At 36.0% G+C, this 22,427-nt stretch overlaps 1 protein-coding gene across 3 annotated transcripts in view; it reads right to left on the reverse strand.

The window, feature by feature from the left end:
- LOC100888955 (BDNF/NT-3 growth factors receptor) overlaps positions 1-10,020 on the reverse strand; it is a 42,984-nt gene extending 32,964 nt beyond the window's left edge. For 2 of the 3 annotated variants that reach the window (XM_030976929.1, XM_030976928.1), the window contains exon 1: positions 9,300-10,020. In XM_030976929.1, coding sequence (XP_030832789.1) covers positions 9,300-9,553 — 254 coding nt within the window. In that variant the 5' untranslated portion in view covers positions 9,554-10,020. The remainder of the gene's footprint in view (positions 1-9,299) is intronic. The other variant, XM_030976930.1, reaches the window with a different exon arrangement.
- Between the last annotated feature and the right edge of the window lie 12,407 nt (positions 10,021-22,427).

Below are 22,427 nucleotides of genomic sequence, written 5' to 3' on the forward strand. Positions count from 1 at the left end.
CTGAACATATTCAGGTAGAATAAGTAAAGAGAAACCTGAGTTCTGATAAAAGTGACAAATGATTTGTGAGCTCTCTCTTTCTTTTTATTCCTGTTTTAAATAATATAGCAAGACCACACAGAAATGGTTGCATTTGAAATGCCGTTACATTCCACATATCACATCACTAATAATATGAAGTTTTGGACAAAATTTGGATACCACATCCAGTGATGAGTGGTGAATGGCAAATGTCTTAATAAAAGACGTTTGTGCGGGGCTGGGATTCGAACCCTCAACCCTTCGATTGAGAGTCAAGTGAATGAACCACTATACCAAAACGCATGCACAGTATTGAATTCCCGGAGCTGATCAAGTAAATGGAGTATCTGGGCTGCATATTCTATTTTTCTATAATTATTATGTAACATATTATGTATGTTTGTATTGTCATGGCAACCCAATCACAAACCTCGTGCTCACAGGGAGTGTTCCCTCCTTCCTTAGTGTATGTAAATGTAAATGTTATGTTTGCATTAATATAGTTACATTACCTACTATGCCTATGGGAATTAGAGAATTAAATAGTCAACGGGTTAACCTGAAATTTGAATCTATTTCACAAATTTGTGGTACGAAAACGATTTTAAACTTTACTCCAAACATACGAGAATTAAATGTCACTTTACAATTCATTATTGTAATTCATGTACATCACATTTTGCGAAACATTCACAGGTTATTTTTCTTTATCATCGATACATGCAATATGATAAAATGATAGATGTACGTCCATATTGAATTCTAGAAATAAATACTCTAGAAAGGAAATGAGAAATATGTACAATGTCTCATTGTGAATTTGTGATAATGAAACTGAAATGAAAGTCACGAAAAGCCCTCGGAATAGGGTTGAATTGCTTCCAGTCATAAATGTCTCTCTCTCTCTCTCTTTCTCTCTCTTTCTCCCCCTCTCTCTCTCATTCACGCGCACACACATACACACACACGCACGCGAAACGCACACGCACACACTCGCTCACTCACTCACGCTTTTCTTCTTACATACACCAGGGAGGTGCATACACGCACACACATAATATACTCTCTATCTCTTTCTCCCCAGCACACACACAGACACACACACACACACACGCACATTTACTCACTCATTCTCTCTCTCTCTCTTTCCTTCTCAAAATGTTCTCTCTCAGCCCTAAGTCTGGGAATAAGTTCCAAATTTTAAGCAGGCAAAATTTGAAAAATTTGTATTACAGGGGGCAAATTTATACAGAACCACTTAAACATCTATATTATGTTTTATTGAACTGGTTTGACATTTAAATGCCGCCATATATCATGTAAATAGAAGAAGTATTTTATTTAATGGAGGCAGCTGACAGCTAGGGGCGTATCCAGCAATAAAGATTTTATCTATTTCTGGATACACTTATGATTGACGAGGCCTCTGTCAAATTTTGCAGATGTCTAGGCCTTTTTTCGAATTTAAATGAAGAGGTGACGTGGTCGAGTGGACACAACATCGGACCGTTGATTTAGTGTTTGGCGGTTCGAGCCCCAGCTGCAGCAGTCATGTCCTTTTTTAGAACAAGATGTTATCTACATTAACCACGTTCAACCCAGGTATTGCAAATTGGTACCTCGAATGAAGGAATTCAATGCATGCTTTCAGCGCCTTGGCCCTTGCTGCTTCGCCCTTATACGATAATGTGAGCTAAAGTCATGTTAGTAATACTAAGAGGCGCCTTATCCTAAATAAGCAAAGAATATTTTAATGAAAGCTATGACCATCATTGTCTGCCGAAGAAAAATACCTTGTACTTGCCATTCTATGATGAATTTATACATTTACAACTCTCAGCCCGGTGACGTTAATGGGTACCTGGTATGATTGAATAGCTTGGAATCTTTCAGTACCATTAAGCAGCATCGCTAAAGCCAGGTAAGAATACTACTTTGTAACTAAATCTTGAGCATCCCCTGGGATGGATATATTAGTGCGCATTAGAAAGGTAGCTATCACTATCACTATCTCATTTTTGAAGCCCTTAAAGGTACTATGTCCCAAGTCTTGTAGGCCAAAAAAAATGAAAAGGTTAAATTCCAACGGCATTTGAAAGATAATACTAATTTAAAACTTCCCTAAAAAAGTTGGTGCTTGAAAATGTCTTCAAGTGGGAAAATAATGACTATTAGATGTCAAATCGACTTAGGAGCTATAATAATATAATAATATTCTTTTAGTCCACTCCAAATTGTATTAAACCGAAAATGGAAATTCTTTTTGCCCAATTGATCGTGAGCCCAGCAGCCACTAAGCAGCGCCAGATCGATGTTGCTCTATCCCCTTCTTGTTGAACGCCAAACAAGGTAGCAGCAACTCCCGTCTTTTAACGTCTTTTGGTATGACGCGGCCGGGGTTCGATCCCACGGCCTCCCGGTTGTGAGGCGGACGCTCTACTGACTGAGCCAACACACCGGTACAGAGCCAATAAGTAATAGTCTTGATTTTCAGACCATTGTACCGAATGGTCGTACGTTTTATGCTACGCAAAGATTCAATCAGTTTAATTTTGGCCATCACAAGAAGTGGGTTATTGATGTAAACAAATGCTCAGGTACCCTTTACAGCACTTTTTATGTATATCATTACCAAATAAGAAAAAGGCCAGTCAGTCACCCAATAGTGTCTTGCAGTGAAGTCTAGCAAATAAACGGGTTTCCTTGCATAATTTGAATATTAGTACACTGCTAACGTTTAAATTTCACAGATAGGACATACATGACATATTCATAATTCCTGCAAAGTTCTACAGAATTTGAGGTTGGTTGCAAAAGGGACATAGTATCTTTAAAGTAAACGGTTATAAGGAAATATGAGTGAGCTACAGCAACACGTAACAGAGTAAATTACAATGTTATGCATTGCTCATATTTCGTGTTATTTTTGCGTTTTGTGTTGCCGTTGTTGGTCCGTTTGTGCATCCCTTGGGATGGTTACGTCACGTGTGAGTTATTCAATTACTACAGGTGTATTATCAACATCAGTTTTAAATATACTGTTGCACTAGTGGGGTTGTGGTGTAATAAAAATGTAATACCAATGCGTCCTAAAATGATCACAACAAAGCTGAATAAGTGAGCAACCATGAAGTGTAAATTCTGTTGTTGTTCGATAAAATTGTGTAACTATTCTTTACGCTTCCAATATTCGTGCATTATGTATGGACAATGTCCATCGTAGTGCCTCGTTGTCCTTATTACTAATCCAATACTGACCTGGACTGCCGCATTGTCTTGTTGACCTGGTATTGATGTTTTTTCCTTTTGGAAAAGAAAGGAATCAATGAAGCACTGAATGAAAAGTGATCGCCTTAGTAAGTTCCAAGGTAGAAAAAGGCCCTGGGAAAATCTGTGATACTACTCGTCTCTTGTCATCAACTATTCAATGCTAACGTTATCTTTGTTCATCTTCATAATTATAAACACAAGGCTTTTTTGTAATCATGAAAATTGAAGTTTGTATTTTTTCTCACTTTTCCAGGTCTCTTTCTCTACTCTTTCTCTTCTTCTTCCTTTTCTCTTTCCGCTCCTCCTCCTTCCTCCTCCTTCCTCCTCCTTTCTTTCTTCCTCTTCTTCTTCTTCTTCTTCTTTCTCGGATTCATGTTTTTTAATTACTAATGGTTTGGAGTCGTCATCTATATGAATTAACTTGAAGCTCGTCTTCAGCGATAACATGGATGAGAAGATCTTTACTTCGTGTGTGTGTATATGTGTGTTCGTGTGTGCGTGTGTATGGCATGTTCAAATAATTAGTTTACGTAACTTTTCGCTTTGAAAATGCATACGCTGTTAAATAATACTATCTTTTTATCGTTTTACATAGCAACACTGGAAGATCAGGTACAGACAGTAAAAGAAGATGATGATGTTGTCGATAATGATGATAATAATAATGACTGATATTGATAATAATAATGATAATGATAATGAAATTAGTGATGAAGCACGGTAATACAGAAAGAAAGAAGGAAAAAACTTTTAAAAAGCAGTTCTTGATACAGAGGGTTTTAGGAGTTTCTTTCGGGTTCATTTCCTTTGGGTTTAAATCCGCTAAATACGCCATTGCTCCATCAGTACATAGACCATTTATACGCACGATAAAGGCAAGGACACTTTCTTTTCACATATCAGCACAAGGACATTATTATTTATATAAAGCAATCAGCCATATAAAATCAAGAGTTATAGAAAACACCTTTTAACAAAAATATTCCAACTTTATGAGCAACAGTGTAATATAATTTAGTACCACATTCCCCCCTCACGTGAAGTTTACCATGTCAGAAAATCCCTTATGATCTATACCAGTCACACGGAAGATTATGCAGCTCGATTCGTGTGTATTATTATGGTAAAGATGATGCTTTACATACGACATGTTATATATTCGGTAACTAATTAATATTTTACTATAATACGTTATTTTTCCACAGATGCAGTTTTATTCCACATCTATACAGGTGAGTATATACCCCCGTCTTCATAAACAGGGTTATAGAGCGTGGGCAAACATCTCTCTTGGCGGATTATTCTGAGGCCATAAAACAGATTTAGAAATACCAAAGAAATGTCACTGACGTCAAGTCAGAGCGTATCCACATGTTTATAAAACATAATTATGTACAGACGACTCCCGCTCAAATGCAAGAACTCTCGACAACAATTTTCCCCATGAAAATTATTATGCGATGGCGGTGAGTAAATGAAGTAACGCAAAATATCTTCTTCGTGTTTTTTTTTTAAATTTAATTTTGTATTAACGGCGAAGATTTTCGTCAAGGATTTCGTACTGCATGGCGATCTTTCTGTCTGAAGTAAATATAAATGTAGTATTGCTTCGAAGACGGAGAGAACACAATGTCGGAATAACATGTCACGAAAGTCGAAAGAGATTGATTGCGCAATTTTCGTCACAATTTTACATTGTGTGTGCTCTCAAGAAACTCGGTATTTATAACTGAATTTGGTCAACGGTATGCGGTCTAATATTACCTTTGAGACACCACGGATACTTAACAAAACTCTTGTAATTCAATGAGAAATATAATCCTGAAATATTTTTTGAAAAGCCAACATGTAATGTTTGGTATTTCTAAATACTGTATAGTAGAGGGTGTTTTTGGTGTGTATTATTACTTCTGTATTGTTTGGGGAGTGAGTTATAAAGCCATTGCATATAATAATCATGGGCCAAATTTTTTCTTCCAATATCCAAATATTACAAGTGAGCGAGCAACAATTTTGACATCCATCTTGATTATGACATTGTAAGATTTTGTTTTTAAATATAGAGATAATATCAAAATGTTAAACAGACTGCCCGTAAATAAGTTGCGGTTGCCAAATGCTAATATTTTCAAAATTCTCTGGGCTGCAGCCTCAGTGCCCCATCGTATGTCTTTATCCCGGCGCACGCTACACGATCCTCCTGCGATCGATTTTCGTTGAAAGGGCAGTTATATTTAATATGGAAATCTAAACAACCACCTTCCTCCTGATTTAGTTTCTGTGTAATGATAAGAATTTTCAACAACCGGAATATAAGGGAATTCAAGTTTTATCATGAGTCGGAATAAAAGCCGAATCGCCTTCAAATCATAGACAGTCTCGCAGTCGCACTACTGGTCTGACGTTACTACAGTTCTGAGCCAATTTAGCCGCCCCCCTCCCAAGAAACACGAAATCCCTTGAAATTTAGATTTTATTATTCACAGGCCTATACTATATTGAGATCCTCGCTCATTAAGATACTGCTTGTATGAATAAAATGCTATCACAAATCCTTCTAAACTCGGATTGTTGTCAGACCGTGCAGTGTAATCTAAATATTTTATTCTAACAAAAAAGGTCGAATAACTTCAACCCTCATGAGACGTAATTTCACCATCTTATACGCATATAATATCATTTACCTTTCAGCTGCGTTTTAGAGAACGCGATTTAGTCGGTAACGTTACCATGGAAACGAGTCCACGACTTTACGAGATTACGTGGGCTTCAGCAGCATGAGGCCTAGAGGATTCCAGTGCACTTTCTCGCTACGTAAGTAGTTAGGGGGACGTTTCACGAACAAGCAATATTTTGCGGCGCATCCTTTGAAATATTACATTGCCCTTTATCAATCTTATTCAGACGTAATTCACGACCTATCCAATAAATGATCTTTGTAGTCCATCATCGCTGATCATCTGTGATAGCTACGCTACTGGTTTGTAGTTAGTATTGCTATTGTTGATGCTGATGTTGTTGTCGTCGTCGCCGTCGTCGTGGGACGTCTCCGTCAAGCTTTGAATTAAAGCTTTTGAATTGAATTGAAACTCACATCTTTTTACTTCCATTCAAATTATGGTAAACATTTAACTAATAGGGCAGCACAGTTAATAAATTCAGAAAACTGATCATCTGTGATAGCTACGCTACTGGTTCGTAGTTATTGTTTAGTTGTTGTTGATGTTGTTCTTGTTGTTGTTGTTGTCGTCGTCGTCTTGGGACGTCTCCGTCCAGCTTTGAACTAAACTTTTTGAATTGAACTGAAATTTACATCTTTTTACTTCCATTTACATAATGGTAAACATTAAATTAATAGGACAGCACAGTTAATAAATTCAAAAAAGCAGGAGGCAAAAACCCCGTAAAGCAATCAAATGATTGTGTTTGGAATGCCCATTTATACATATAAGGACTCGATTATGTCAAAACTGGAACAAAGACTCACTTAGTGAGAACCCTGCTCTGGGCATTACAAGGATAAATCAAAATAGAATTGCATGTTAATAAGTACTACTGTCTATATCGTTTTAAGCCTTCTATTCTAAGAGGTGTTTACGATGATACCATCTAAGATTAAAGATAATATGATCGAAATGATTAATATATTTAAGTATGATGATGCATGATTCCTTGTTATTATGAATAAATCATATTAAATCGACGATGAAAACAATTGATTGTAAATGTTACCTATTTGCACGCACGTCTTTAATATTAACATAAATTTGAAACATACGCATCCCTATACACCAGCACATCAGAGATCGCAGCCATACATGGGGCTATAAATAATGATGATAAAACTAAACATTTGAAAATACCGAGTAAACACTCAACTGTGACTAAGGTTACTGACCCGAAATATCACCTTACGGGATTAATGCTACTCTCGGATATGGTTCAAGATACTTCAACGAGAAAATGGATATAGTCATGCATGGTAAACAAATCAAAACAATATTCCGCTGAAATATCGCGGTATATTCGAAGGAATCAGTGAAATATAGCTATGATACTATGGAGGACAAAAAAATAAGAAGCTGGACGAAAACAATGGCGTCGTCCATGGTCACTACAGATTAGCATAATTTATTATTCCGATCTCTGCGCTCTGCAAGTGAGCTCTCTGTCTCTCTCCCTCTCTTACGATGTAAGTCTCGACGGTGCTGCTAGTAGTGTGCACGAGGTCACTGTGTACTGTGCGTTACGCTGGCTGTGCTAGCTCTTATAGTTTGCGGCCTCTACACGTACGGATTATGACACACTCATTCACGCCGTGCCCCGAGCTAAAATGCTCAACAATTAATTCTTGCACACTTTGGGGTATCAAATGTCGCTCTTTCTAGAATAGCTGCTGCAAGATATATGTCATACATCGTTTTGTCCTCTGATAATTCATAAACAAAATCTTCTAAACTCTTTTAAAAGCCATTAAAGTGTGCCTGGATTGAATTGTTGGGTTTTTGTTCACGCAGGAAGACGAAGGCTATTCCTGATAAGGTGTGCATTGTTCGCACATCTTTGTATGTGTTGCGGTATGTGATTAGCACGATTTTAATCGTGTAAAAAATAACCCAGCGCACAGTCATGAGATTATTCGCTCTGCCCGATAAAATGCGCCCTTGGAGCCGGACTCGTATTATGCCAAAGAGAAAAGGAAATAGGGAGGGGAGATTGAGAGAGACAGATATAGAGAGAGATAAAAAGAGAGAGAGAGAGAGAGAGAAGTACATGGGGTGAACCAATTGGATCACAATATAGGTCAAATGATTGCAAAAACGCACGGTTAACTGAAAACTTTCAGTTTTGCAACAGGTTTATACATCACTTTAGTTGCATTATCATGTTGCAAAGGTCGAATCAGGCACTCAAACTAGTATTACGACACGGATGCAAAAGGACTATTGAGCCTTTTTTTAGGCCATTTTGAGAATTAATAATATGCCTAGATTGCCTACTCATTCGTAAACCTTGTTGTAAGCGGATATATTGTGACTGTTGTCTCGGGTGTTCATTAGATTTTGCGCGAGGATAATTAAATGGGGATGGCTTTATTTTTCATTTGCATCAATCTATTATGTTTATCACCCACTACATGGGATATTTTCTAGTAAATCGCAATTAGAGAACATAAAGTATAGGACTATTAAGCCTACATGTTATTAGGAAACTAAGGTATTCTGATTAAGAGTTGTTTTTCTCTCCAGAAAAAACAACCATTGTGGCATTGATATCAGCAAAGTTTTGCTGCAAAAACGTTATTCATCTTCCTTATTTCCCTGACCTAACCTATAATCACGATGTTTGCAAATTAAGAGTATTACAAATATAATGGTCCAATATCAATATACAGAGGCATACGCTGCCTCATCTCTTCGAAACATTATGTTGTTTTAAGATCCATACGACAAAAAAAACAAAACAAACAAAATACAAATTATGGTGAAGAGAGTTGAGAAGGATACTCATATAGATATTTTTATAATTGGGCCTATATATTCTATCTGTAATATAAGTAAAATCCGACCAAATTTGAAATTAAATGTATACAGGCTATATACGAAACGCATTAAAACAAATAAACAAAAACGGGGAAGTTTGGGGGAATTTTCCCACAGGTAATGTCGGAATAACTTTATATTAACCGACCACCAATGGTAACCTGACTTAATAAACCTTTACCATTGTATGTAATCATATATTTGTTTGATACACTTCTGTAAAAACCCAATTACACGCACCTTAATCAGGTCAATGATGGAAAACAACTTTGCTGATCATGTTTTTTTGATATCCTGTATAAATATGTCTAAATAAATACAAGTAAAATAGCAAAACTTGCAATTTTCATTGTAAATAAGGGAAGGGCGTTTCACAAGTGATGTAATACTGTACATTCAATCAAAAAAGAAAAACAGAACAACAAAGCAAGTAAGAGAACTCATGCATTTGCCTGATATACTTACATTCTGGATACACTTAGTCTTGGATAGAGCGACAGTGTTGAGAATGCACTAAGTGAAGAGATCGTGTTCGGTATTACACATTCCACAACTGACATGGACGACGCCGGACCTGAGAATCGGTCCCCATTTTCAGGAATCGGAGAACAGGAACAATAATTGGGACAAACGGCCTCCCCAGAAACACAGATAACCTGCAGGACCAAACTGGCGAAGACAAGCCAAGCTATCCAATGTGGCGACACAGCGGCATACATTGTTAATGCTTTCGTATGAAATGCTAAAAAACACAATCCTGTATAGAGAAAGTAGTGATGCTCAAACAACGTGATTAAGGCATCCAACACTCCAGCTTTTAAGAGAGAAAAATACGACGCTTTCTGTTTTCACCTCGGCAAACTACATTCCATTTTTTGAAACGATGAGATTAATGTCCTTTCCATTTTGCGGTATGTTTATGCAAGCATTAGCGCTTTTGCAGCAGTGATGAGGGCATCTTTTAGAATCTGTCCACAGGTTAGAGGCTCGAGTATCGCGTCCATAGATTCCTCCTCACATCTTAGAAGCTGCGATGCACTCTTTCTACTACTACTACTACGCTTTATGTGTCTGTTGAGCGCATGTGTAGAGCGAAATGATAAGTATGCGAGCAGAAGTGATATATTCCACGGGCTCACTCCCTGAATGCTAACACACAGCCGTGTATGGCAGAGAGCTAGGCGAAGTGGCGGCCTTGAATTGCCCGCAAATTGTGTACAATTTATATCAGCTTGTACAAGTCGGCGGGCTATAGGCATGGCCAAATTCGTTTCAAGGAAAATGACCTAATAAATGGGGACTGAGGCTAAATATCTTGACAATTCCACAGCTACGAGTTTGGAGGAGCTGAATGTTTAGCCCATTGCTGCATCCAACTAGATTAACGACTCTTCTGAACTTGGCGGTTGGCAGGGGTTGGCGACATTGATTTTTTAGCAATTTTTTTTTTGCATTTAAAGGAATGCGGTTCCTTTTTAAAAGCGGGAAAGTCATGACCAAAACGTAAATTAGGTTAGTGAAAGAAGAGAGAGAGAGAGAGAAGAGACAGGGATAGAGCGAGAGAGAGAGAGAGAGAGAGAGAGAGAGAGAGAGAGAGAGATAGAAAGAAAAAAGAGAGAGAGAGACTAGGAAGAGAGAGGGTGAAAAAGATTTTTACCATAAAATGCACAATTCTTGTTTTCATATTGTTGACATATAATGTGCTTCTTTTTCTTGTTCTTCTTCTTCTTCCTCCTCCTCCTCTTCTTCTTCTTCTTCTTCTTCTTCTTCTTCTTCTTCTTCTTCTTCTTCTTCTTCTTCTTCTTCGTCTTCTTCCTCTTCTTCTTCTCCTTCATGTATTGTCCTGCAGACAATATTATACTTGGTCTCGTTTACTTTTCTCTTGCTCAATGCTATTTTTACCAACACAATTATTTATTGTTTAAATCATAACACAGACGTTTACTTTTCCAAAATGTTTATAGAAATTCGACCTAAAAGATCATTTATCTGATTTAACAATCAGATATCCAGCTAAAAACACTTATCACTATTCTGTCACCTGTTTTTTAATATGTTGTGTTCACTGTTGTATGTGAACTGGTTCGTTTTATTTTAACAAATCGGTAATGAGTTTAGATAATTTCCTCTTCTTTTCTTTTGGTGTACATACATTTGTTTTCTCTTTACCTCTTACAGGTGTTTATTCAATACTTAAACAATAACATAATTTTGCTTACAATTTAGCAAAACTATGGAACATCGATAATACACAAATTATTTGTTCAAATATAACTAAGCAAATTCGCAGGAAATTTCATATTTTGTACTTTCAAATGTTCGTTTATTTTTATTCTGTTAGTCATTTCTCTCTTAAATAAATAAATAAAATACAAATCTTTATTATCATACCCATACTTATTACGAAACTTAATCATTTTATAAATAGACCAAAAAGCAGTCGTCATTATCGAATCGATTTCGGTTTGCGAATTCATTTTGAGTAATAAAACAATATCTATCTCTATTTTGAGATTGAAAGCATGTAAAACGAAGTCCTTTAAATATTCGTTTGCCTTACATGAAATAAAAGCATGAAGAACATCTTCAGTCTCTTTGCATTTTAAATAAAGGTCATCGTATAAAATATCCCACTTGAACAGATTTTTACGAACTGGTAGCATATTATAAAAAAGCTTGAAATTAAATTCACGTAGACGAAATTCTTTAATCCCAATCAAATTCCTATTAAAAACAGAGGGTCATTTAACGTCCTTCTGCAAGACATTTTCCCAATACAAAATTGCTGGATACCTTCACTGCTTTATTCATCACTGCCGTATCTGCTGTACTGTAACTCTGTATTGTAACACAAGTGATATGAAAGAGGGGAAATAAACAACATTTATGTATCTTAATTTGTTTAAAACTTATCATATTATACCACTGTTTACTACTCAAAAGACTAATAGGCTTAACTGATTTTCCAAATACAATGTGGGGGATAAAGAAATTATGATCTTTGAATCCCAATGGTACCCTAGCCTATCATTTATCCAAATTTTTTGAATTTATTTTTGTAGCTTTGTATAGTCGAAAATCAAAAATTGTTTACCTCGTCTATTTTTAAGCGGATAAAAAATTCATTTACTGAAACAAAAGAACCATTTTTAAAGATATCCTTTAAGTATATAATACCACTTTTTTTACCAGTCTTCATAAAATAATATTTTCTGTTCAAATACAATATCTTGATTATACCATAAAATATTTTCGTCAATATGTTTCTGTGCCTGACATTCAACTGATGTGTATTTTTTATGTAAAAATGTGGTGTACATACATGATTGTATACAACACCAATGTATTTTATCTCAAAGCTAACGCGTCACTGGCCTTGTGCGAGCCAAAGTAAAGATATTAAAAGGATCTATAGGCCTATGGTGTCGGAAAGAGCTTAAAGAAGATTCATTGATTCATTCAAGTAAACATTAATTTTCCAATTTTGTCGCACGTTCGAATATATAAATTGTGAAATAATCTACAGGTGGTAACTTTTCTAAGAAACAAACGCTTGTGGCGTGAATGCCGTTAAAAGAAGAAAAATTAAAAACAAAATCATGTCAATACATTTTTACATAATAATTATATATAGGCAAAAGCGATGTATGTGGTGAAAAAATCTAAGGACAAACGAATATACCCAAACAAAGGACAGACGACACAAACCAAGAAAAAGAGACGAAAAGATTAAGCAACCCACGTAACACATGAAAAACAAACCTCTAAATAAAAATTGTCCGCCAGTTGGAAGTCGCTGTCCTCGCATTTCTAAGAAACCAAGGCCAGTCCTTAAAAACAAGAGTATTAATTTTCTGTCTGATTGGAACATCATGACTGAATAATGACTTGGTTATTCTACTTTGGCTGGGTCATGAAATTCAATATCGATACACATTTATGTGAAATATAGGCAAAGTAATCCTCCGAGACGGGTGGGATCAATCAGAGAGGCTCTCATCGCAAAATTAATGTGAAGATAATTAAATTGAAAATGATACACCATCCTAAGCAAAGTTACTTGCAGGCAGTAGTTTCATTATAGTAATCACTGTTATTATCAGCGTCGTCATTATTATTATTATTAATATTATTGTTATTATCATTATCAATATCAGTGTCATATATCATCATCATTTTCAACACCATCATTATCAACAACATCATCGTCGTCACCATCATTTTATCCTCTTTCCCCCTTTTCTGATAATATTAATGATAATAATGATGATCATAATGATGATGATGACGATTCTGTTGATAATAATGATGAAAACGACGATGATTTTGATGATGGTGATGATGATGATGATGACGATTTTGTTGATAATGATGACGACGACGACGACGACGACGACGATGTTTATGATGATGGTGATGATGATGATGATGATGGTGATGATGATGATGATGATGGTGATGATGATGCATGTTGATGCTTTTGAAAAGCGCTATATAAGAACGAGCTATTATTATTATTATTATTATTATTAATGTTGAATGCGACTTTTTTTTCTTCATAATAGGGATTTTGAAATGATTAATCATACGAATTTGTTAGCATTTACTTTCCCTAGATTAAAACTCGACTTCTTTACACAATGAAATGTGCCTTCTTATATTATTAATAAGTTAAGCTTTAAAGGGATCGTTTAACAATGTTAAATCTGAGATACACGGCCCTACTTGTTATCAGTAACTGTGATATGGTGTAATATTGACGCCCTAAAAAAACTGCGCTTCAAAATGATCAAGAAGTGCCCCGGGGAAGTGCCTCGAAAAAGTAAAAAATCTTTGAGTGACCGGTTTTACCATACTCGTTTTACCCCTTAGACTGTAGTGTTATGAAAACCGTTTGGCAAACGGTTTTCAAAATTTGTAATTCCAATCATAAATATCTTGATAATCAGACAGGCGATCGGTTTGTAAAAGTCATGGGGCTCCTGACTGACCTAAAGGTTTATAATTATCTAGAATTTTGTTTCAGAATCTGAGACAAAGTTACCGGATCCCTTTAATACCATAGAGATGGTAATAATAACTTTTGATAGTCTCGTTATAATACTTAATTGACAACACTTAAATAAATGCCATACATCATACATTATTTTTAGCCTTTTATATCCCTCTCTCACTCTCCCAGGTATATCGTCTCAACTTAACTTACGCGTTGTGGGTTTTTGTGGATAGAAACTGAGAGACTGACATGGGGAAATGTGACATTTAAAAAAGAGGCCAGACCGCCAATATTTCGATGCTAAGATGATGTTATTATCAAGACACAGGTCCTGGTGTACGATCTTATATTGATCTGAGATATATATGTCCTCCTAAATATAGGAAATACTACAAGCTCAGCTTCGTAAATGAGTAAAATAACATTCATTTACGTTATGAGATCTATCCTTCATATTCGACATCTGTTCAAGTAATGATCTTTTAAAAATAATGATCTTTCGTCCTCGTATCGAATATCAGGAGAAAAAAAAGATATATAAACTTTATACTAAGGCCACTCAAAGGAAATGAGACCAAAAAAATGCCACTGTAAACAGGTGATCTGTCAAAACAGATTCTAAAACACACATTTCTCTCTCTCAAAGGTGACAAAATGCATGAAAACTATACTCAGATCGCCGCTAGAGAGGTGGCCACTATCACAGGTTTGATTGTATCTGACAAAAGGCCAACCTAAATATGTCAAAGTATCTGTTACACTGCTGTATGGTGATTATGTTTTATTTAATTGTTTGTTTTTCATGTTGATATATTGGCACAATATTGTGCCAATATATCAAACCTCATTATAGTGTTGAGAATATAATTATTATGCAAAACTCTCGTCAACAAACTTTGGTATTATTTCACGTCTTAGCGATGATTTGGGAATATTTACCTTAAACAAGAAAAGGGAGTTATTCTGATCGAGATGCAAAGTGGAAGGTGTTCAACCTAAATAAATTTGAAAGCAAAGAGTTTGATGGCAATTGCAGCGAATAAAAATGAAAAGATTTTGTTTTGTAATTGAAAAATTGATAACTGACCAGAAAAAGTCCTTGATTAAACATTTCAAATTAAATTCATAAATAAAATGTGACGGAAATTAAGCAAACGTACTATTGAAATACTGATTCGCTTATTGATTAAGAAATAAATGAATACGAAGAAGACAAAGGAATGAGAGTAGATAATAAACATTTGGTTAGACCGTCGTGGATGAAACTGAGGTTAAAAGGTCTCTATAGGAAAATCCTGAAACGGTGAAGGTCATTTCAAATTAACCCCGAGCATATCATTCTGCTCCGCACCGATCATATATTTTCAGGGAAAGTTAATTAACGCGGGAAGAGCGGGGACACATTTTCGAGAGTCTACTCTCGATGTTGCCTAGCAACGTCACACCTATTTCAATTAAAATTCCTATGTCGCTACATAAAAAAGGCCTTCTGTTTCAGCACAAATGTCAAGCCTCATGCAGCTCTATAACTAACGATAATTTGTCATTCCAAGAACGAGGGGATGTTCATTTTATAGGGATGTACCTCGAAATCAAAATGACAGTTCACCACGCAGAGACCAAAATAAAAAATAATTAAGATGGAATCGGAAGTTTTCAATTTTTTTTAATATATTGCTACTTGCCCCAGATATATGAAAAATTACATTATAACAAAAAGTTTGAATATGTTTATTAATATCAAATTATCTGTGCTAATTTTTTTCTTCACTATATTGTATTTTAAAAATATATTTATGATGTATATTTTGTCATATTATTGGGATCATGTTTACAAGTTGTACCAAACTTGTTATGATCCCACCCCTTTTACATGTATCTTTTCTTCTTTGTATATTTTGCTTGCACCGTGTTATTGTTATAAATAATTTTTGTCATGCTTTATACATGTCTTTTAATAGAAATGTGGAAATAAAATTTGATTCAGTTCACGTTTTTGTTAACAACATGAACAACAACAACTACAACAGCAATACTAAAGGAAATCATGACATTATGTTATATTTGCTTTCATACTATATATTAAAGAAATTAATAAAAATCGTATTTGCAATCATGATTAATAACGTCAACGGAAGAACAGAGATTTCCATTTAGTAAACTCTGATGCAACATTGAAATAATTAACAAATTAAAAAATGTATTCAAATATCCGGTGAAAAAATAGAAACTAAAGCTCTTTAAAATGTTTTAAAAAATATAAACCGGAGCACTAGAGCAAAACAAAAATAAGGAGACAATGTCGTTGCATTTCTGTTTAAAATTACCTACGGCGCTCGATCCTGCTCCTTCATATTCTGATATTGCTAAATAATATGAACCATAAAACCATGTAAATATAAGTGCCCATCGGAAAGAGGGAATTTGTAGTCAAACTAGTTATCATTGGTTAACAAATAAAAAGAATTAAAAAACGTGTCAATTTGCTAAGGGTACAAGTATCGATGGGTGACATAAAAATAGCAGTGTAAACTGACAGTACGACTTTGCAGAAATAATCTTGAGTCCAATAACAATTCCCAAGTCAGTTGAACCTCCTATTGGGGTTGTGAGGTATATAGGCTCACACATTTCTTTTTCATAATTATGGCACGTTATTAATGTATGCAGCTACAAAATTCTACGCAAACAGATATATTAAAGCGCCACATTAATCTACAAGTCACGATTTTTAAACTAGTTGAACTTGATTGACATTAAGAGTTTATTGCACTTTTTGTTAGTGAACTCTGTCAGGAAGTGTATGGTAAGATAAAGTCAAAGATAGACGAAACTGTCATTGGAGTATTATTAGTTAGTTTGATAAGGCTACCATACAGATGCAACCGAGCAATAATTGGTCTGTCGTATTTACAAGCAGGGGCTGATCCAAAGGGGTACAGGGGCCACTCCCCCCGCCCCTGACCGCAATACACCCGTGTATACGGTGTTGGTGGAGGGGAGGGGGTTGCTTGACATTTTCTTCTGGAAATGATTCAGCATCGCCCCTTCATAACCCATTTATGGCGGGGGGGGGGGGGGTGGGGTAATACAGTCACTTACTCCCGATGCTGAAACAGGATTTCCCCCTTTACCGTCATTAAAAGATGCAAGCCGGATAATTTGCCAGGCAAACAGATATTGAGCTCCCGCTTTAACTCACGTGATTGTATGCCCTCGTGCTGTTCATGAGCTCCACTCGATGTTTTTCTCAGAACTGAATGTCGGAGAAAAGGAATGAGCTAGTAGGAAGGGGAAAAATCATTTGCGAGTTTTTTCATTCCTATAATTCCTTTCCGAGAAGAAATTCATTACGACAGAGCAGCAATATCACATATAAAATCAATGAATGCTCACGAAATACGAAACACGATATAATTATATAGTTTAAATACTAGTTCGGACAACAACAAAATATTGCCACGTGTGTGTATATTTCGTAAGCTTTCTCATTCTCTTTATTCCTTTGTGGAAAAACGACAGAGTAGCAATGTGATATAGAAATCAATACTCTTTAAATATGAAATACAATTTTGATGCCACATTTTGTTTATGGAGTCCTGGAAAAAGGTTCGCCCTATCTTTTGGCAGTGTTTTTCACTGTATGTTTTTATCAAGATCTAATAAATTCGTTAGGATTTTTGTATGGTTTCAAAATCTTGAAATGTACAATATTATTATCATTCTTATTTAGATCGTAATCAACATTATTTTGGTAAAAGCTTTTAGACAGCTTCTTTCACAATCCAATTGCACAACCAGTAATCAGCTTTATCTTTAAAACAAATATGCTTCCCTAATGGCCCCATTTTCCATTTAAACACCCAAATAACATCATAAATGGGCAATTCCAAGGAAAATGTTTAAAAGGAAAAATCTTAAAATCGGGATAACATCTTTGTAAAGGTTATTTTCAGACTTTTGAATATTACTAAGATGCATCATCTTAAAATCCATTTTAACCCTCTTGTTCATGTTGTTCTTCGTATTTTAACTTTCCTTTCTTTTTTTCAATTTCACCTCTTTCTACTTCGTCATTTTCTCATTTTTTATAATTATTCTCTTCTTATTTTTTCCTCTCCCATATCCCTTTGAATCAGCAATCTGTATTCATTAGAATAATTGAGGGCTATGATATCTTTACCACAATACTTTACCACGATTCGTTGCAGAAGCTGTTCATGATGATCATGGCCCGAGTTTTCAGACTGTGCATACACGCACTATAAGTAAAGATTACACAATTCACATTTGCATGCGGCCTTGATTATGAAAGTCAGATTGTAAATTAAAATTCATTTGCGGTCTCTACCTTCCAGATACTGACTATTTTGGATTTAAAAAAAGATGAAGCAATGAAACTTATAGTAAGCCTAGTTATACTTAGATGTACGGACAACTCCAATGGATGGACGTTGGTGTGTATTTTGTTTGGCATAACAAAACACCGTTGTAGAAACAAGATTTTCCCTCTCGTAATACTCCCGCAGTCTACAGACAATCCATCTCTCCTTTCTATATCATGAGCATTATTTTCTTAGCATCACCTTTACGCAAGACTGCAATAAAATATTATACTTTGGAAAAATAGCACGCGTGCGATTTGTTTTTTTTTCAAGGAAAAATGCAGACTCTCTGCCGTCATGACCTTGTAAAATATCACGCGATGAGCTGCCATGAAAGGGAATCTTGATACGTTCAAAGACAGCTGAGTCTTTCGACGCTATGCTCATCGCAAAATCCATCCTATTGTTATCTTTAAACCACCCCTGGTCTCTTTGTCTCCGTCAAAATGAAGCACAAACATTCCCTCTTTGTCTCTGTTTTGCTATATTTCACTCATTTCCCCATTTATCTTTTACTTTCTACTTCGGCGGTGTGCTTGATACGTCAAATTCTATGGTCGAGCCTTATGTATCCTTTTCAAATATATGTCTATTCTTTCGGTATATATTATCTGACTCGATGCATGGAGCTTTACATGACCTCTCTCTGTTTATTTCTTCACCCCTCCCCTCCCTTCCAAACTTCCTCTCTCCCCCTCTCTTTCCTCCTTCTCTCCCTCTCTTTCCCTAGCTCCTCTCTCTCTCTCTCTCTCTCTCTCTCTCTCTCTCTGTCTCTCTCTCTCACCCTCTTTATAATTATTTTCTCGTTCTCTTTTTTTTGTTGTTTATATCTCCCCTCTCAGTGGCGCCCTTACAAATTATACCATGGTACTATCATGACATTGCCATGGTACTGCACTAGTACAACCATGATACAGACTACCATGTCTCTATATTATGTAGTGTATATCGTAATAATTGTATTGAAACTACCATGGTAGTATCATCGTATATGTACCGTGGCTAAAATACCGTGTACCATGGTATTTTTTTTATAAGGGCGTATCCATCGCAGTGAAAAGCCAGATAAACTGCCTGTTTTAATTTCTATCATGACAACTCACGAAAAGGTTTTCTGAACCTTCTAATCTAACTCGTCACATCTCATTATTGTGATGCATTATTGACTGCTTTCTTTAAAAAATAAAAATACATGAATACAAATAAAAACCTTCAGCCATCTTTCTGGTTACAAATATTTATTTCTGACGTTGATTATCTGCTCTTAGAGCAGATAATCAACGTCAGAATATTTGTAGACTACTGGTTTTGTCTTATTGTCTATATACCAAACGAACTTACAAGATGAACTCATCTCTCTGCTCTCTCATCTCTCTCTCTCTCTCTCTCTCTCTCTCTCTCTCTCTCTCTCTCTCTCTCTCTCTCTCTCTGTGTCTCTCTTGCTATCTCTCTCCCTCCCTCTCTATATCATACCACCTACTTTTTTTTTTCTACACATCTCATTCCTATATGATGCATCGTCTGCTTTCTTTTAAAAAAAAAATTCAGCCGCCTTTGTGGTAATAATATTTACTACTGATGTAAATTATCTGCTCTCCTGGTTTTGTTTTTATTGTCGCCTAAATGAACCTGCAAGATGAACTCTGCTCTATTCTCTTCTAGAGCCCTCTCACTCTCTCTCTTACTCCTCTCCTCTCCTCTCCCTCTTTGTTCATCATTGCCATTATCGTCATCATTGCAACCATCGTCATCATCGATCATTCCAATCATCATCATCACCATCATCATCGTCATCACCATCATCATCGTCATCACCATCATCAACATTATCATCACCATCATCATCCACATCATCATCACCATCATCATCCACATCATCATCAGTTTCATCATTATCGTCATCATCATCATCATCATCATCACCATCATCATCATCATCATCATCATCATCAAGAGGACATTTTTTTTGTTGTCCCAAAGTTTTTGCTACGACTCAGCCAACCGCTGAATAAGCGGGGGGGGGGGGGTAAGGTCAGCTTTTTGGGTCACCCATTATCACAATTAAAAAAAATGTTTATTATTATTTTTTTTTTTTAATTAAAAAAAAACAAAGGGTTTTTTTTCTTACTGCAAAACACACATAAAAAAGGTTCAACCTCAAACCCCCGCCCCCCCCCCCCTGTATACGCGCCTGACCCCATGCCCTTCTTGGCTGGGCCTACGCCACTACATGTGTAAAGGAATTCACAATCACTTCATGTTCAGTCGACTATATACTAAAATATGAATCGAAGTATACCCCGACCCGATTTTATCTGCACTTGAGCAATGATATTCCGTGCATTTTGATGAGGACAAGACGAAAGGCGTTATAGATCCCGAGGGAACCATAACCAGCCAATTTCATTCTCGGGTTGCCTTTTAAAATGTGAACAATTCCAAAGGCATTCGCACAGACCCAGTTAATGAGTGGAGTATCTCCTACAGTTCAGAGGTGAGACGAGGGGCAATGTTAGTTATATTACTCTTCTGTTTTTTAATCTATTTTTGTTTCGGGGTTGTTTCTTCCGTCCTTTGGCGACTGTTTTTGACCGGGCAGCCGTCAATTATCTCTTTAATTGTTCATTTTCTGCAGAGGGCATGCATATGTGACATTATTAAGTAATGATGATAACAATGACATTATCTTTTAGTTTCTCAATCATTGTGGAAAATTTAACATACAGAAGTGGATAACTTACCGGATAATGCGGTTCAAGATACGTGGTTCGTATCCCTGTTTTAGTATTAGATATTCCTTGAACGTTTGAGCACCTAATCAAAGTAGCTCGACTAAAGCTGGGATAATTATTGCAAGGCACTACAGAGGGAGAGAGAGAGAGAGAGAGAGAGAGAGAGAGAGAGAGAGAGAGAGAGAGAGAGAGAGAGAGACAATTATTATGTTCATGATTACTATCATTATGATTGTCATTATTATTATTATTATTATTAATGTCTAATTGACGTAGCTTATAATGATTGAAGAAATTCATTTAACCAATTCTTATTTTCCATATTTAAAGAAGCCGATGAATGTGACCCTTATCATAGTTTCTAAACATACTTATAATATATATATATATGTATAAAGCCGACTTTTATAACGCAACCAGGTGTTACAGATATGGTAATTGCTCATTAGCCTACCGTTTTCAACGGCACAAACAAACTTAGCAACCAGTATTTTAAGTCGAGAACACGACTTTCTCTAATCAATTAAAACTAATGATGAAATATTACAATTTTAAAGGTAAGAGCAAACAAGAGTGCAACCTGGAGTAAAATGCGAGTACAACTAATTGCTATTTTTAACTAGAACCAAAGAAATCTCACATTTTTTTTTAAGGGAAGGGGACTTACAAGAGATAAGCTTATTCATACAATAAGCATAAGAAGTCATGTAACTCTGACCCATGTTGATCTATAGATGGCGTTTGTCTCTGTCTCTCTCTCTTCTTTGCTCCGTGTCTCTTCCTTCTTCTACCATTCTATCTTCGTTGTCTTTTTATTCCTTTCACCTCGTCCCCTATCTTGCTCTCACATCCTCTATATCTTTCCTATCTCTCTCTCACATTCTTTTCTTGCTCTCTCTCTCTCTCTAGCGTCCACACTCGCCATATCCTTTACTGTATCTTTCATCTCTCTCTCTAGCCGTCGCACCCTCTATATCCTTTCCTATCACTCTCTCTCTCTCTCTCTCTCTCTCTCCTCCTGTTGTATTCTACCTTGCTCTTTTTGCTCTGTCATGAAGAAAAACCACTCTTCCTTAAAGAGAAGGTTGAGTTCTGGGAAGAGGTGAAAAATAATTTGTGAGCATTACTCATTCTTATTATGCAAGAGTGGAAGAACATCAGATAAAGACATGTTCCCTGAAAAGCATGGCTCTTCAAATGCCTTCATGTTCTAAATATGCATGTAACATCGTAAAAATCGGGGGCCGGCTTTTTACGCCACGTGTTCGTGTAGTCCCATATACATCTTTCTGTGCAAGTGTTTGTAACTTTACCAAGACTTGGCCAAATTTCTTATCATTTTGATGATTCCAGAACCTTGCAATACACACAAATTCTTATATGCTAGATGATCAACCTTTTCTGGTCAGTTCCACACCGTTTCTTTCACAATGCAATCGCATGACCAGAACTCAACTTCATCTTTAAAATAAACTATTCA

The sequence above is a fragment of the Strongylocentrotus purpuratus genome, unplaced genomic scaffold (genome assembly GCF_000002235.5).
Source record: "Strongylocentrotus purpuratus isolate Spur 01 unplaced genomic scaffold, Spur_5.0 spur5_scaffold_9, whole genome shotgun sequence".
In the NCBI taxonomy this organism is placed as follows: Eukaryota; Metazoa; Echinodermata; class Echinoidea; order Camarodonta; family Strongylocentrotidae; genus Strongylocentrotus; species Strongylocentrotus purpuratus.